Genomic DNA, 17,666 nt, shown 5'->3' on the forward strand with positions numbered 1-17,666 from the left:
AAGCAAAGCATTCATAAAAAATCTATCCCAAAACAGAAAAAACTGTCCATAAAATTTCTAAATAATCTCCTTCTCATTTTGAGAAAAAGACAGCCATGAATCTTTAAACTTCAGCTTGATCATTACACAATCAAAATGACACCCTCCTAAATAAAAAAGTTCCAAATGGACAAGTAAATAGAGTGTTTTCATGATCTTAAAGGTGAATATCTATATGATTATACCCTAAATATCCATGCAGAAAACAAAATTAATTTTTACTTGCTATTGTTCCCCAAATTTGATCATCAAAATGTATGGAATAATGTCTTTTTCAGTGATCACTTTAAGTTTCTTATAATCAATGCATATTCTCTAATTGGTTGGTAGTCTATTTTGAATCTGCTCCATCACTTTTTGTTACAATTATTCCTATTTGTTTTAGTATTTACATGCACACGAGCAACCGAAGGATTATCATAAATTGAATGAATAAATCCAGTCTCTAACATTTTCAATATATCTTTACTACTTCTTGCATGATATGATTCAATTTCCTTTGGCATTCTCTAGTAGGCTAGCATTTATGTAAGTAAAAATTAAATGAACACACATGGATGCACTGATTCATTTAATATTAGAAATGGGGTAATTATATTTGTGGCTATAAAGCTATTATATTTCCTGCTACCATCTTATTATTCCTTTTTTTTTACCATCTTATTATTCTATTATCATCAATTTCTAATTTTGAAATTAGATTTATCTCTTCATTCCTTCTGGAGATGATCTTACTCACCACTATATGATGGAGTAAGTTGAAGTTTATAAATATTATTTTATAGAACCAAGATTAAATGTAATGATATATATATATATATATATATATATATATATCCATAATCTTGCTTTATCAAATGTCATAAAATTTCATCAGTCAGCTTCCTGAACATGCTCATAGCTTGCATCCATGGCAGGAGTGGAAGATAGGGAGGCAAGTTATGGCCTTCTGCACCATAGAAAACCTTCCATTGAAGATGATCTTAGCTCCTTTTTGCCGTCCAATTTGCTTTAAACTATTAAAAATGTGTAAGCACTTGGGCAATGAGTTTGATGAACTTCCAAAATAATGAGTATTTACGGGAAGAATCCAACAATTTGATTTTCGTATATGATATCAATATTTGTGTTTTTTTAAGAATAAAAAATTAGCAGCTACCCCATCCTCTCATTTCTCTTTCATCTCTCCTTTGCTTCTCTCTCGCCTCTCTCTTATTTTTTCTCTCTCTCTCTTTCTTGTTTTCATCTTTATCTCATCTCCCTATCTATCTATGTCGTTTCTTATATAACTCTGTCTCTAGTTATTCATATCTCTTTCTAACTCAAGTTAATCGTCTCTGTCTATATCACTCTTGTTCTTCTCTCTGTCTTATCTCTCTTTTTGCTCTCTCTCTTTCTCTAATTTTTCACTTATTTCTCATCTCTCTCTTATCACTCCCCTTTCTGGTCTCTCTCTAATATCTTATATCTCTCCCTCGTTGCTCTACTCTCTCTCTCTCTCTCTCTCTCTCTCGTTTCTCCTCTCTTATTGCTCTTATATCCATCTTTGCCACTGTCTCTGTATGTCTCTCTCTCTCTCACCTCTCACATCTCTATTGTCTCTAACTCTCTCGTTTCTCTTCTCAAATCTCTCTCTCCTCTCCCGAGTTCTTTAATATCTACCAAATCTTTATACAATATTCACCCGTATCTAGCAAATCCTTAAATATTTATAAACAGTCAATTCGGAGAAATTATACTATACCAACAGAACACCTCGAAGACTTTAAAATCATAAACTAAACATAATTTAATAATACTAATAAAGATCCGGACGATGTCGTGTAAGCTCAGTAAACCCATTACAAGATTTTTGGAGCAGCAAATCGGATATTCCAGTTACCGACTATATAAGTGGGGGCCCCACCTACCCCAAGTAGTTGGAGCTCGCTGGCCTTCGTCTTTTCCCCATTTTTTTAATTTTCCTTTACAAACATTGCTCTTATTTTATCACAAAACATTTTTAAAATGCCACGTGTCCACTTATCCGCCGTCAATTCAACGCCTAGGATCTAACCGGGAAGATTCCTTTCTTTTTAGACTGATCAACCCCATCTTCTCTCTCTCTCTCTCTTACACACTCTCTCTTTCTCTCTCTTTGGCGGAGCTTTGCAATGGCGACGGCGAAGCTCAGCCTGTCGCCGGCGGAGCTTCCGCCGCTCCGGCAGAAGTCTTCGTTGATCGAAGCTAACACAGTCCGGATCTCGCGCCTGCAGATCATTCGCCAGAGGAAACCGCTCGGAGTTCACTGCTCAGTTGCTCCAAAGTAAGATTACTTGCTAATCTTGAACTGTTCGTTGTTGAACGTAGTTCTCGATTCATCTTCTTGAGTTTTTTTTTGAGCAATTCGATTCATGGCAGCCAAGTGGAGTCTTCCGCTGTGCGGACACCTGTGCTTGATTCCCCGAAGAAGACGGAATGCTACGGCGTTTTCTGCACGACTTACGACCTCAGAGCGGTAACGCGCTTTCTTCGAAGTCTTGATTCTTGAAGTTTGATGTTTTCTCTATGCTTTTTAATTGGAATGGATCTCGGGAAGGGGGGAGGGAAGGATGAAGAGACTGAAGTTCCCTTCACTGGACCATCATGTTTCTTGAGAATTATTCGCGCAACTGAAATGAGATGTCATGTACTTCATATCACTGAATTTTATCGTCGTCCGTTCATGGAAAACTCAGTATTTTATCGGTCGTAATCTTCATTGTATGAATTTAATCTGAATTTTATCTTATCCTTGAATATTTCATCTTATTCCTTCATCCCTTCTCTATTTATTTTACGCAGGAGGAAGAAACCAAGTCATGGAAAAGCATAATCAGCATCGCTGTGTCAGGAGCCGCCGGGATGATATCCAACCATCTCCTTTTCAAGGTATTTGAGTTCATCTTGCCTGACTATATTTTTCAAGGATAATCTCATATTCTAATTACAAATGAAACATATGTATTCTCCCTGTTTCTCGGAAATTATTTTCGTTAGTTTGTTTCAGCTTATTTATTTATTCAGGATTTTCTCCTGCTTGCGAAGTAATTATACTACCTTTGTTTTTTAGCTTGCATCAGGCGAGGTTTTTGGAATGGATCAACCCATTGCCCTGAGGCTTTTAGGTTCTGAGAGGTCACGTCAAGCTCTTGAAGGTAAGCGTTTTTTGGGCTTTTATTTTTGGTTTGTTGGATATCTTTATTTCAAAAATAAAAAAATCAAGAACCCTCACTACGTGGCACATAAGAGAGGAATTCACTCTCAGATGACACCAAAATACTCTTAGTCGAAGTGTATAATTATTCCTAGCATTTCTTCGCTAAACTTACTTTAATTTTAATCAATCAGCTGTGGGACTGCTTCTGGATTAGTTTATCGATATGGACTAAGTACAGTTACCTTAAAGAGGCCATGTATTGGGTTGACCTGGATGAGCACAATGGTCGTATTAACAAATGGCAGATCAATTGAGCATTATTCTTATCGTTTAAAGCGACTCAGATTTTATTCTGATCCTATTATTTGGAAATGTTTATGGCACTGGCCCAAAAGATAGATGAAGTCATGGCTTTCCTCATTTCGACACTATTGTTGAATGAAGGTCAAAAACTCAATTATTTTGCCAACGGTAAGAAAAAAACTGAACGATAAGCTCAACCCTCTGTTCAGTTTGTATGTTTGGATATCTCTATCGCGCGTTTTTATTTCATGCTCCCAAAACTTGTGTCCTTTCTATTTTTTAATGAAAATTTGGATATTGATACGGTTAGGCGTGGCGATGGAGTTGGAAGATTCTCTTTATCCCTTGCTTAGAGAAGTAAGTATTGGCATCGATCCGTATGAAATTTACCAAGATGTAGAATGGGCTCTCCTCATCGGAGCCAAACCTCGAGGGCCTGGAATGGAACGTGCAGCCCTGTTAGACATCAATGGTCAGATCTATGCTGAACAGGTGAGCGTTCCTTACGGTTATCTATACTTCCTATTTGTGAGGGAAATTTCTGTCATTTGATCAGCTATGGGTATTTTGGTCTTTTGTCAAACAGACTAAGGTCACAGTCTTCAAAAACAATTTTTGACTATAAAATTTTATGATTTTTTCTTCAAGACAATAAATTTTTATGATAAACTATTTGAAGGGAAAAGCACTGAATGCCGTGGCATCGCAAAATGTAAAGGTGATGGTAGTGGGAAATCCTTGCAACACGAAGTGAGCCGACTTCCACTAACGCTACATGTGTATTATGCTTTATCATCGTCCTTAAACGTTCTATTTTTCGTTCTTTAGTGCTCTTATTTGCCTGAAGAATGCACCAAATATTCCTGCAAAGAACTTCCATGCACTGACGAGGTTGGATGAAAACCGCGCCAAATGCCAGGTTTGGCCTTTCTCTTTTCTGATGATTTTTTTGGAGGGAAGTCTTTCCTTGAGAGTATTATTTATTCATGAGTTAAATATTAATTATTGATAAATTATTGAAGTATAATGGTTTTAAAATAGATTATATTAGGAATTTTATATTTAGGGTTCTGCAGCCAGCGGGAAAAATATAATTTATAATCTAAATCTATTATTTTATTTTAAAATAATAATAATAAAATGCAATTGTTGGGGAAGAGAAGGAGAAGATAATGACATAACTTGAGCAGAGTACATGTGAGGGTATATGTACCCTAAGAGGGAGAGAGGATAATAGGGCTAATGGGCTTATAGAATAGGGCCCATTAGCCCATGAGGGATAGTCTATCACTAACACCCCCCCGCAAGCGAAGTATGGATATCTTCCATACCGAGCTTGGAGACGGCACGTTGAAGAAGAGGGCGAGAGAGTCCCTTGGTAAGGACGTCCGCTGCCTGGTCATGGATGCAACAAAGTCCAGGTCAAAGATCCTTCGCCAACTCGCTCCTTGAAGAAGTAGCGGTTGCGCTCCATGTGCTTGATGCGCCCTGTTGTCCAGGGTTCTTGGCCAACGCGATCGCCGACTTGTTGTCGCAGAAGAAGTGAATCGGGCCAGCATACTCCACGCGAAGATCGTGAAGGATGCCGTAAATCCACTGGCCCTCAGAGGCCCCATCGGCGAGTGCGCGGTACTCAGCTTCGGCGCTAGAGCGGGAGACTTTGTCCTGCTTGCTACTTTTCTAGCTGACGAGACTGCCAAAAACAAACGTGCAGTAGCCTGTGGTAGACCGATGATCCACAACGGAGCCGGCAAAGTCAGCATCAGTGTAGACTTTCACTGTCTGGTCAGTGCTGCGAGGGAAGAGCAGGCCCTTTCCGGGGCAGCCCTTCAGGTACGCAAGGACCCGGTGGGCGGCCTGATGGTGAATCTCCCATGGGGAGTGCATAAACTGACTGAGCAGGTTGACGGCGAAGGCGATGTCGGGCCGAGTGTGCGTCAAGTAGAGGAGCTTCCCCACCAGCTGCTGATACCGGTGGGAATTCGTCAGCGGCGAATCCTCCCCTTTGCCCAACTTCACGTTGGGATCAATGGGAGTACTCACCGGCGCACAATCTGTCATCCCTGTCAGTGCCAGTAAGTCGACGGCGTATTTCTGCTGCGAGACGAAGATCCCACAGGGGGAGTAGGCTACCTCAAGACCAAGGAAGTAGCGAAGAAGGCCGAGGGCCTTGATCTCAAACTCCTTAGCCAAGGCAGTGCTGAGGCGGACAGCTTCGGCAGCATCAGATCCCGTGATAAGGATGTCGTCGACGTACACGGCAAGAATGGAGACACCGTTCGGGTGGTGACGGAAGAAGAGAGAGGCATCTCCATTGCTCTGAGTGTACCCTTCGGTCTTCAGAACAGAGGAGAACCTCCCAAACCACATGCGCGGGGACTGCTTGAGTCCATAGAGGGACTTCCGCAGTCGGCACACGTGACCAGGGGGGCCGAGTGAGTAGCCCGGGGGTTGCTGCATGTACACCTCCTCCGTCAAGTCGCCGTGCAAGAAGGCGTTCTTGACGTCGAACTGGCGGATGGCCCAGTGGAAGTGCGCTGCAAGCGCCAGAAGAAGCCGGACAGTCTCCATCTTCGCCACGGAGAGAACGCTCAAGTAGTCCACGCCATAGGACTGAGTGAACCCCCGAGCCACAAGCCGAGACTTGAGGCGTTCGAGAGTACCGTCCGCATGATGCTTCTTGGCATGAATCCACTGGCAGTCCACTACCCTCTTGCCCGGAGGTAGTGGAACGACATCCCACGTGTGGTTCTTGAGGAGAGACTGCATCTCCTCGTCCATCGCCGCTTTCCAATGGGGAGAAGCGATAGCATCGGCTAAGCGTCGAGGAACGGGATCCGACTCGATGCGGGTGAGGAACAACCGGTAGGGAGGACTCAGCCGGTCAAAGGAGAGGTAATGAGAGAGAGGGTAGAGGGGGGCCTTAGTGCACTGACGGACCCCTTTCCGTAGAGCAATAGGCCACCCCAACTGATCGTCACCATCGACAGGAGAAGGAGCGGAAGCAATGGGGGACTCCCCGGTAGGGGCAGTAGACGACATACTGGGAGTCGTAGGAGACTCACCGGAGGGCGAGGGTAGACCGGGAGGGGGGGGTGACGAGGGTTGGTCACCGAGAGAGGAGGAGGGTGACGCACCGGGGTTTGACAAGGATGGGGGGCCGGAAGGAGGAACGGAGACCAATGGGAGAGGGAGAGCTGCCGAAAGGGGAAGGGCAGGTAACGAAGAAGAGGTAGAGGACACGTCCAAGGACCCCGCAGGAGGAAGTGAGGAAGAGGAATCAAGGGGAGAAAGATCCGAAAGTGAGGAGGGTGGAGTGGGAGTGGTGGACTCCACGATCGGACTGGGCCCCAAGGGGGGGGCCGAGGGAGCCTCATCCAGCGGAAGGCGTGATGAGGTAGAGTAGTCCCCAAAATAGGGTTCATGCTCGGCAAAGGTGACGTTTGCCGAGATGAAGAACCGCCGAGAAGGCGGATGATAGCACCGGTACCCTTTTTGGAGGGAAGAGTAACCCACAAACACACACCGGAGTGCGCGTGCATCAAACTTCGTGCGTGTGGGAGAAGTATCATGGACGTAGGTGGTGCAGCCGAAGATACGAGGCAAGAGTCCCGTCCGCAAAGAAGCATTCGGGAATGCCACAGTCATCCGGTCCAAGGGGCTGGAGAACTCCAGGAGTGGGGTGGCGATACGGTTAACAAGGTGAGTACTCGTCAAAACCGCCTCTCCCCAATAATGCCCCGGCGCCTTGGAGTCCAAGAGCAATGTACGCGCCATCAAGGTAACATAGTCGATGCGACGTTCAGCCATGCCATTCTGCTCGGGCATGGCCACACAAGAGGACTCGTGGAGGATGCCCCGGTCGGCAAAGAAGGAGGCGAGGTCAGCGTTGAAGAAGTCCCGAGCATTGTCGGAACGAAAACGCTGGATGCCTCGACCAAACTGTGTCTGCACCATGGCGCAAAAGTGTCGAACATTCTGCGCAACCTCCGACTTCGCAGTCAGGAGGTAGACCCACGTATAGCGGGTAGCTTCGTCCACAAAGAGTAGAAAGTAGCGGTGCCCTTTCAGACTGATCTGCGGTGCCGGCCCCCAAACATCACTGTGGACTCGGAACAGCGGGGTCGATGTGTGAGACGAGGATGAAGTAAAGGAGGATCTGTGGTGCTTGGCTAACTGACAAGGTTCACAAAGCATAGTCTTAAGGTCCACGCCCGAACACAACGCGGGAAAAAGACGCTGTAAAGTGGAGAAAGGTGGGTGTCCAAGTCGCTGATGCTCCATCAGAAGGCGTCCCCGACGCTGCTCAGCCACCGAGAGAAGAGTCCGGTGCACCATGAAGCACTGGGAGCGGCCTCCATCGTCCAGCATCAGCAGTCCGTTCTCCCGCCTAATCGGTGTAGTCCGGCCCACCTTGTCAGACAGAAACATGCCGTCAGGTTGTAGGTGGAAGGAGCAGGAGATAGCATCAACTAAGCGCTACGGAGACATAAGCACGGCCCGCAGGTCAGGGACATGGAGAACGTTGTGGACCACACCGAGGCCGTCCATAGACTGCCCCGATTCCGGCCACACGGAGACGTCCACCCCCGGCCGTGAGGACAGTGCGGCCACCACGATGCCGCTCATATGATACAAACCGGGCATTGCTCGGGGTCATGTGTTCGGTAGCCCCCGAATCAAGGACCCACGTCGTATCGGAGACGACAGGTGAGTGGAAGGCCGTATGGCCACAGTACCATGCATCTGAAGATGAAAGAAGGGAAGACGCACCAAAGCCGCCGAAGTAGGCCGTGGGCGGATTCTGCAGGGCAGCCATCTGGTCACGGAGGCGGGCCAAATCTGCCTGAAGCTGGTCCATAGTCACTGCGGAGGGGCTGGCGGAGGAGGAATCAGAATGGGCCACCATGGCCTTGCCTTCTGTGGCCTCTTTCTTCTTTCGCCAGTCATTCAGGCGCTTCTTGCACTTGTTCTTCCCGTGGCCCGGTTTGCCGCAATACGAGCAAATCGTCGTCCCAGCTGGAGGAGCGGCGGAGGTGGGCGTAGGGAGGATCGACTGTGTCTTGCCGCTTGAAGGGAGTGCAGAAAGTAGTGCGGTCGACTCACCCGGGGGGCCGGAGGAGGGAGTCCCATGGAGGAGGAAGTGGCTTTCCTCTTCTTGAAGCTCCTTCACCAACTCCTCAAGGGCAGGAGGACCTTCCTTGCGGTGCAAGGCACGACGACGTATGTCATCATACTCGCGGTTCAGGCCATTGAGGAAGCCCATGATCCACAGAAGAAGCACATTCTGGAACGTCTTGGACGTCGGATCGTCGGGCGGTAGGTAGTAATCCACTTCATCCCACATCTTCTTGTGGGCAAGTGCATATTCAGAGATCGTCAACGACCCCTGACGGAGATTGCTGGCCTGACTTGCAATGGAATAAAGACGCCACCAGTCGCTTTCCCGGCCACAGAAAGAGCGCACCTGATCCCAGAAACCTTTCACCATTTTCTGATGCGGAAGACGGTCGCAGAAATCTGGAGCCAGGGTGTACGCATACATTCAGCCGAGGATGAACTGGTCATCAACGTCCCACGCTGCATAATGTGGGTGGTCGATGGTAAGGGGGTCTTCAGTGCAATGCTTGAAGAGCTGGCGCGCCTTCAAGGTGGTCTCGACGAAGCGCATCCACGGGAGTAGATTCGGGCCCCGTAAGAGTGTCGTCTCGGGGACCAACGGAAGCGGATGAGCCACCTTGTAGGACAGTGGCTTCTCCAGGAAGTCGGTCTCGGTGAACGGCATGGTGCTGTTACGGCGCTGCTACGGTAGTGCGGCTGCTGCTGTGCGTGCGCTGCGGCTGCGGGCTGCTGCTGTGCGTCGCGCGCGGCGGCTGCGGGCTGCGGCTGCTGTGCGCGCGCGCGCGGCTGCGGGCTGCGGCTGCTGTGCGTGCGCGGCGGCTGCAGGCTGCGGCTGCTGTGCGTGCGCGGTGGCTGCGGGCTGCGGCTGCTGTGCGTGCGCGGCGGCTGCGGGCTGCGGCTGCTGTGCGTGCGCTGCGGCTGCGGGCTGCGGCTGCTGTGCGTGCGCGGCGGCTGCGGGCTGCGGCTGCTGTGCGTGCGCGGCGGCTGTAGGTGGGCGATGTCAAACCCTAGGGAAGGAGCTCTAGAGCTCTGATACCATGTTGGGGAAGAGAAGGAGAAGATAATGACATAACTTGAGCAGAGTACATGTGAGGGTATATGTACCCTAAGAGGGAGAGAGGATAATAGGGCTAATGGGCTTATAGAATAGGGCCCATTAGCCCATGAGGGATAGTCTATCACTAACAGCAATATCTCTATCTCCACTCTATCAGATGTCTAGAAGACAATGACGAGTCTACATCATCATCATCATTGTCTGCCGGTAGGATGATGATGGTGATAACCTTCTGTGTGGATGACCAAGACAATGGAAAATTCGTCATCATCCGCTTACTTTAGGCACATTATATTGGTTTTGTTGTTCATGATCATATCTTGCTTTTTGCAGCTTGCTCTTAAGGCAGGGGTGTTCTATGACAAGGTTTCCAACGTGACCATTTGGGGAAACCACTCGACCACGCAGGTTTTTATATTCTTTTGGCTAAAAGTATATTCGTTTGTCAAACATTGTCTTCAGTAAGACTAAGTAGCATGAAACTTAAGTAAGATTTGACAAGAAAGGCTAAATGGCCTCCCTTTCTAATCATAATGACAACTTTGACATCCTTGTGTTGTCTGAAAGAAAAAGTGTTGTTAACTCTGCATTATTCAATGTATAATATTCGCCATAAATTATTTCTCTTATTCACCCGCATTACCTCATCTTTCTAGTTATCTGGTAGAAACCATTTGCCCTTGCAACGATTAAGGATAAAGACTAATTCGATGTCTGAGTGCACTCTCCGTAGGAAGGAGAATGGGGTGGGATCAAAAGAGAGAGAGAGAGAGAAGAGAGAGATAAGAGGTAGCCGGTGGAGTAGACGACACCGAGGGAGGGAACCTTCACTCCTTGCGTGCAGGAGTGATCATCTGGAACCAAAACTACATTCCTTTGGCATTGGAGAGACTTTAAGAACTGCTGGGGCCTGGCCTGTCATGGGCCGGGCTGCTCGCTCCGTGTTTGGGCCGGGGGCGACTTTCATAGATGCGCCTACGTATCGCATCATTATCTACCATATATGCACTGATGACTTTCAGTTACTTCAAAATTTTGATGCTTTGCTGCCTCTTCCTTGTCCTCTAAAATCTTTTTATGGATTGTGAAACAGAATTTTTTTTATTGCGTTAGGCGAGATAATTTTTTTATATCTGAACTGCTGCCAGGTTTAGTTACATGCTTTTTTTGGTTGAACGAAAATACAAAATAACAGGTTCCTGATTTCCTGAACGCAAGAATCAATGGCCGTCCTGTGAAGGAGGTCATTAAGGACACCAAATGGTTGGAAGAAGAGTTCACTGAGCGGGTTCAAAAGGTAATATGAATGTTTATAGAGAGACCAAAGAGTGACATAAGAGTGAGTGAGAGAGAGAGAGTGACCAGAGAGTGAGATGTCAAAGAGAGAGAGAGAGTGACCAGAGAGTGAGATGTCAAAGAGAGAGAGAGAGAGGACGATCAATCTTAATTTAAACAAATGCTTTCAGCGGGGTGGAGTCCTCATCCAGAAATGGGGGAGGTCATCGGCTGCCTCCACTGCCGTTTCCATCGTCGACGCGATCAGGTCCCTCGTCACCCCCACACCAGAAGGAGACTGGTTCTCTACAGGGGTATGTTGAGTTACAGCTGAAACTCCCTCTTCAATCCATACCATGCCATTCTCATCATCACCCTCATCATTGTCATCGTCATCACCTCATCATCATTGTCATTGTCATCACCCTCATCATCATTAGTATCACCCTCATCATAATTAGCATCACCCTCTTTTTCATTGTCATTGATATCATCATTATCATCATAATTATTATTTTTCAGGTTTACACAAATGGGAATCCGTATGGGATAGCAGATGACATCGTGTTCAGCATGCCGTGCAGATCACGGGTCTGATATTCCTGCGAAATGCCTCATTTATTCCTCCAGGCAAGTGTTTTGATCATATCCCCTCTTGTGACCAGGGAGACGGCAACTATGAGTTGGTAGACAACCTCCAAATTGATGACTTTCTTCGAGCTCGTCTACAGAAGGTACTCCCGTTTCTTCCTCCTTTTCGTTGGATCCTATTTGTCTTACAATCCTATTCAGAGATCTCCCAATTTCCTCTATAGACGGAGGCTGAGCTGCTCGCAGAGAAGAGATGTGTCGCTCACCTCACCGGCGAGGTCAGCAGTTCTTGTCCTTTCCTCCATCATTCTCATCTTAATCTTGATCTTAATCATAATTGGAATCTTGATCTGATCTAAATTTCGATAAGAATCTCTAGATCCTGATTTTAATCCTTCTCTGAATCAGAATTTTAAAGCTTCATCTAAATGTATTATTTACATAACTTATGTCCTAAACCTCAAGGTAAATCTTAAGCTTCTTGCCTCCCTGTGAAGCGAGCAGCTCTTACCTCTTTCTTCCTCGTTCTTCATCTTGATCTTAATTTTTATATTAATATTACTTCCGTTCTTTATCTAAGTCTCGTTCTTAATCTTTCCTTCTTTCTTTGAATTTTGGCCGTCCTTGAGCGGCTCTTCCCCATTCCTCCAAACTTCTTAATCTGAATATTAATCTAAACTATTTTTTTAACATTAATTTCTTTATAAATCTCAATCTTCTTCTTGATTTTGATTAAACTTTACTCCTAAAACTTACTCCAAATCTTTAACGCTTTACCTTCCCTGTGAGGTGAGCAGTTCTTCCCTTTTCTCGTTCTTCATCTTAATATTAATTATGTTATTAACCTTAATCTCGATCTAAGTCTAATCCAAAATTTTAGCCCTAAAACTTTATCTTAATCATATTTATTATCCTCATCTTTATCTTGGTTTACAGGGCAACGTCTTCTGTGATCTCCCTGAGGACACAATGCCACCTGAATCTTAATCTTAATCAAAATTTCAATGCTTATCAGAATCTGAATCTTAATAGTGTTTTAATCACGATCTAAATACTATGGGGAATCTCAATCCTACAAAGTTCTCAACATAAATCGAGATCTAAATCTTAATCTTGACGATTAATCTAACTATAGCCCTAGATCCGCTTCTTAATCTTACTTGTTATATTTGTCTTGATCTTGGTTTACAGGGCAACGCCTTCTGCGATCTCCCAGAGGACACGATGCTTCCTGGAGAACAGTGATGTCACATGCCAGCCGGATGATGTAATAATTAATAATTATGCCTCATGGCGTTAAAAATAACTTCTTGATTCATTATTTGTGCCGAGTGCGGTGATCCGCCGGCACTATGTTGTATTGTATCCAGAACTGATCCCAATTGAGCTTAAATCTTGAAAATAAGCCTAGATCTGTTTTTCCCTGCATCTTTACTTCACAACTAATCATTCTGCCGGCGCTATGTTGTATTGTATCCAGAACTGATCCTTATTGCATAAATCTTTACCTCTTTCTTCTCCTAAATATGAAGATGTACATCAATATTGGACAGCAGTAGACCCAAAAATACAAATTTAAGCAATATCCAATCAGAATGTGATTCTGGTCAGATATTTTATTTGATTAGATGCCTTTGAAATATGATCCAGATCAGAATATCATTCTGATCATTGGTTCAGGGTGATCAGATTCAAAATTTGATAATAGTCAGTTAGAAATCAGACTCCGAAGTTCAATCCTTTGCCCTGCTCCAGATAGAGAGCCCATGGTTGCCAATACCACTAAGATGATTGACTTCTCACAAACCACTAATGGAGCTGTTTGTGATTTCAGAATATTATGGACTTCTCTTTCATTTAATCAGATGCATCACAATAGATAAATCAGCAAATCTCACTTTATAACTTGAAGCATACTAAAGTTCATCCATAAATTAACAATCTAGGGGTTTCAGACTTGAATTAAAATTTTCTAATACTATTAACTAACTAAAGGAGGTTACACTTAAAAGGTCTGATTAAATATCATATAAAAAATAAGACAATAAAAAATAACATCAATGAATTTATCTTGATAAAGTGAGTGTAACATACAAAAAGTATGTGACAAATAACACCTAAGGATATAACTACGACCTTACCGTTATTTAAAACGCTAGAAAATTACACTTACATATCATATTTAGGTTCACTCAAATAGATATTTGGTCATTATTATTCTCGTATGATGTTTATAATAAACTCCTCGAATATATGCAGCGATTAGTGAATTACTGTATCATAATACAATGGACACTTATCCTAAACATATGTTATAACTAATATTATTCCATGGATATTTAAGAGTAGCATTATCTGATCCCATGGCCATTAGTGTAGAGACACTAAGGATAAACTTGGGTGCTATTTGGGTAATCATTCCTCCAATTGATATTTATTAATCCTTGAACAGTATTATGCTTCAACATTAATAGTGTTGATTCATCTCACGGTCATAAAATTGGTTAATATACCTAAGACACCAAAGACATATAGTAGATAGATGACTATGTTTTGGGGAAAAGTAATTGAGTGGTCAACATGGGATGGCCCAAGATCGATATCAGAGAAGATTAACTAGAGGAATCAAATGCATTAGTCATTGGCCAAGGTAGTTAGGATATTAGAGAAGGCATTCTCCCATGATCTTTGTTATGCATCGACAGCAATTGAATGAGAAATTAGGGTTTGACAGTTTACCATACCCTACGTCATTCAAGAGTCTCACGAGAAGAATCTCAGGAATTGACCGGTTCCAAGAAGACTCGTGGAGCTTGAGTATTTTGATGTAAACAGGACGTTTATCTAAAAATATTCTGACAATAGAATTTACTTGCAGAAGCCTGAGGGATACATTGTATCAGGGTCTGAAAATCTTGTCTTCAAGTTGAAAGGCTACTTTACGAAATGAAAAACAATTCAACTCTTGTATGATGTGGATCAGCTACACCAAGTATTAATTTGAGTAGGTTTATTGGAAGCACTTTAACGATATATGATGCATAATTTTGGAAGTCTATTTTGATGGTAGGCTCATTCATTCTAAGAACTAAATTACAAGTTTAAAGCACTATCAGGTAAGGAATTTAAATGAAGGATCTCTGAGCTTTAAACATTTTTATGGAGATACACAAGCATCAGGAGAGAGGGAGAAAGGTTACCTGAAGTTACCTGAGACGAGCCATGTTTAGAAGATCCTTGATATCTTTGGCATGGCTTATGATAAAGTGACGAGTAGTCCTCATTACATTATTCAAACTTTCTAAATATGAAAGCCTAAAATCTGAGCACAACATGGATGAAATCAAGCAAAATCATAATGTTAGAGTTTTTGACTAAGTTATATCTGCTATGATTTACATAATATTGGAGTTGTACGTAAGTTTATGATCAATCTAGAAAATGAAAATTTATAAATAGTAATCTCTCCAACATCTAAATGGCTCCATGCTCTCAGGGATTCTCTTTAAGAATAAAAGTTATCCTTCAACATTAAGCTTTTTTTATTCTGATTTCCCAAGTGAAAGAGATCATTATAGACTCAAAGTCGTATATAAAATTAAAACGGTAAGTGAAAGTATGAAGTGGAATTCACTATTTAGGATTTTGGTTGCCTCAAAGACCAAGTCATCTTATCCACTGATAAAACAGTTGGCATCTGAATTTGTATTGGCTCCTATCTTCCAAGTGGAGCAGGCCTTTCCCTGTTCTCGATCCATATGGATATGCCCATACATAGGCTTGTGGTACAAAAAATCTGGAATCGCTACCAGAATTGGACTGATAAAGCAATGCTGGTTCCATTGAAGGCAGTATTGATCCAGCGACCTCTTCCCTCATGCAGTCATGTCGTTTGGCTGCATCACTCTCAAGGTCACACTTTGTAGGGTCTCTTCATCTGCTATTGGATTTCTGTGCTGGGTGAGTTGGAGATAGAATCAATCCCCATAATCCTTGATGTGACTATCAGTATGATAGACAATATAGAATATGGTAACATAAAAAAATGATATCAAATTGAGATTGATCACATCAGTTCACTCCTCTGAGTGCATAAAATGACTGATGTCCATCTCTCACTCCATTTCTAATTTCCCATCTAGCTATTGCAGATATAGTGTGTGGTTGCTATCAGGACAATTATTTCATCCAAGAACAAAAAAAGTGTATTGTTCCAGAGATCAGACGAAGAACCACACATAGCCGGTCCTTGAATGGGACAGTTTTTGTCACACAATAAAAAAGCCACCCTGTCTGGGACATTGGATGCCATATGGGATGGTTTTTTGTCCTATGGGACCCAAGAGGCAGCCGAGCGGGAGCCAAGAGGGAAAGCCGAGTGGGAGCCTAGAGAGAACTGAAAACCCAAGATAGAAAGACAAGTGGGGTCTGAGTACCTTAGAGGGAAAACCAAGCAGGAGGTGACAGGGAAAGCCAAAAGGGAGCTCAGCATTCATAAAGTGAGCTATTGTTTTTGTCCCTGAAGCCAAATATATTCAAACCTATTTTCTCAGGCACAAAGACATTGGGCATGTAGCTAGTGTGTCTTGCCATAAAAAAATTTAAAGTTTAAGAAATCACTTTTATCGCTTTCCTTATCTCAAAAATTTTATGTTCAAGTATCTATTTGATAGGCACCCTTATCTCTTTCCTGGCATATCCTCTTCCACCTTTCCCTGCGACCAACTCGAAATCTCTCTGATGTGGGACACAAAAATAGAAGTCATAAAAATTGATAAATTAACACCAAAGTAATATTAATTAAGTATTCTTTGAGCGTGATCCAAATTCGGTTTATCCTGTAGAAGGGACCAAGTCGATGAGAAGGGATTTAACAATGAGAATCAGGGAATACCTATGATATCTCTAACTTAATGGAAGTAGGAGATTCAAAATGATCAATCAAAGTTTAGCACATAGATTTCTAAGGTAAAAAACCACTCAGATCAAATCAACAATTATCATGAACCAACAATTATCTCAAAGTTAATGGAACATTTTCTTTTCCAAGTGAAATCCCCTAGTATATGAAAGAATGAAAAAGTGCTTTTGTTGTTGTGGAATAAGAAGCCTTCGTATCTTAATGCATGTATTTGATTTATTCGGAGCTATTAGAGCGGGATCCACTTTTTGGGGAATATGAGTCGAAGCAATAACAAGAATATTTCTAGTGGAACGGAAGCCAATAGCTTGATTGTTCTGATGTTGAATGGCCTTGATTGACGTTGATCTGCAGGTCCACGAGCAACTGTGAATAAAGAGAGGAGAAGGTGTGGGAAGTGGATAAAATGGGAGTGTAAGATTTTTTCGGCAGGAGAAGATGTTGGCATGTAATGCGAGAGGGGTGGAGACGAAGTGTGGAAAATGAACTTACATGGTGGATGAGATAAGGCATGAGAATTGACAAAGATAAGAAGAAGGGAGAGAATGAGAAACTAGATTGAGATGATGGGGGTAAGATGAAGGGATGTATTCAATGAGGTCAAGGGTTAGATGGTAGGAAAATGATGGAGATGATTTAAGTATGGAGAAAGGGAAGGAGGAACCCAAGAGGAGTTTATTGATGTTGAAGATGAGAAGTCACTGTAGCCGTTATGTTGATGTTATCACCAGAGAATCACGCTTTTCTCACAAACAACTTCACATTAATTCTCAAACAAAAGTGTCCATAAAAACATTCTCATAACTCTTTTAAAGGAAAATAAAACATGCATTTGCGAATAAAATAAACCGACATTTTAAGAGAAAGTGCTAGAGAGATTGGTGGTTCACGTGGAGAAAGTCGTGGGGGAAAAGTGAGGGAGAGAGGTTATGAGAAAAGAAAGAAAAATTTGATAGGGAAGAGAATGGTGGAATAGTCGATAATAGTGGGCGGTTAAGAGGATGAGAGAGCAGATAGAAAGAAAGAGAACAGGTGGAGAAGAAAAGTCAAAGAAAGGAGCAGAATGAGGAGAGAGAGAAAAGGAATGTGAAAGATAGAGGAGAAAGTCAAGGAAAGGGGCTGAGTGAGGAGAGAGAAAAAGAACATGAGAGATAGAGAAAAAAAGAGAAGGGAGAGAAGAT

General features: G+C 43.4%; 1 protein-coding gene across 1 annotated transcript; it reads left to right on the top strand.

Moving 5' to 3' along the window:
* Positions 1-2,135: 2,135 nt before the first annotated feature.
* LOC144715023 (lactate/malate dehydrogenase family protein) lies at positions 2,136-12,992 on the top strand. The gene is made up of 14 exons (XM_078589865.1): positions 2,136-2,344; positions 2,440-2,536; positions 2,863-2,949; positions 3,131-3,215; positions 3,831-4,012; positions 4,200-4,270; positions 4,349-4,439; positions 10,032-10,106; positions 10,894-10,995; positions 11,165-11,287; positions 11,496-11,564; positions 11,639-11,707; positions 11,789-11,842; positions 12,756-12,992. The coding sequence occupies exons 1-14, from the start codon at positions 2,193-2,195 to the stop codon at positions 12,807-12,809; spliced, it is 1,311 nt and encodes a 436-aa protein (XP_078445991.1). The 5' UTR covers positions 2,136-2,192; the 3' UTR covers positions 12,810-12,992.
* Positions 12,993-17,666: the final 4,674 nt, after the last annotated feature.

Source organism: Wolffia australiana, chromosome 18 (genome assembly GCF_029677425.1).
Source record: "Wolffia australiana isolate 7733 chromosome 18, ASM2967742v1".
Classification (NCBI taxonomy): domain Eukaryota; kingdom Viridiplantae; phylum Streptophyta; class Magnoliopsida; order Alismatales; family Araceae; genus Wolffia; species Wolffia australiana.

What these genes read in the sequence shown, in the direction of transcription:
- LOC144715023 (XM_078589865.1), top strand. Translation starts at nt 2,193, where the DNA reads ATGGCGACGGCGAAGCTCAGCCTGTCGCCGGCGGAGCTTCCGCCGCTC. An exon ending in GGAAATCCTTGCAACACGAA is followed by an intron (nt 4,271 to 4,348) that starts GTGAGCCGACTT and finishes TTCGTTCTTTAG; the next exon opens with TGCTCTTATTTGCCTGAAGA. An exon ending in GAGACTGGTTCTCTACAGGG is followed by an intron (nt 11,288 to 11,495) that starts GTATGTTGAGTT and finishes ATTATTTTTCAG; the next exon opens with GTTTACACAAATGGGAATCC.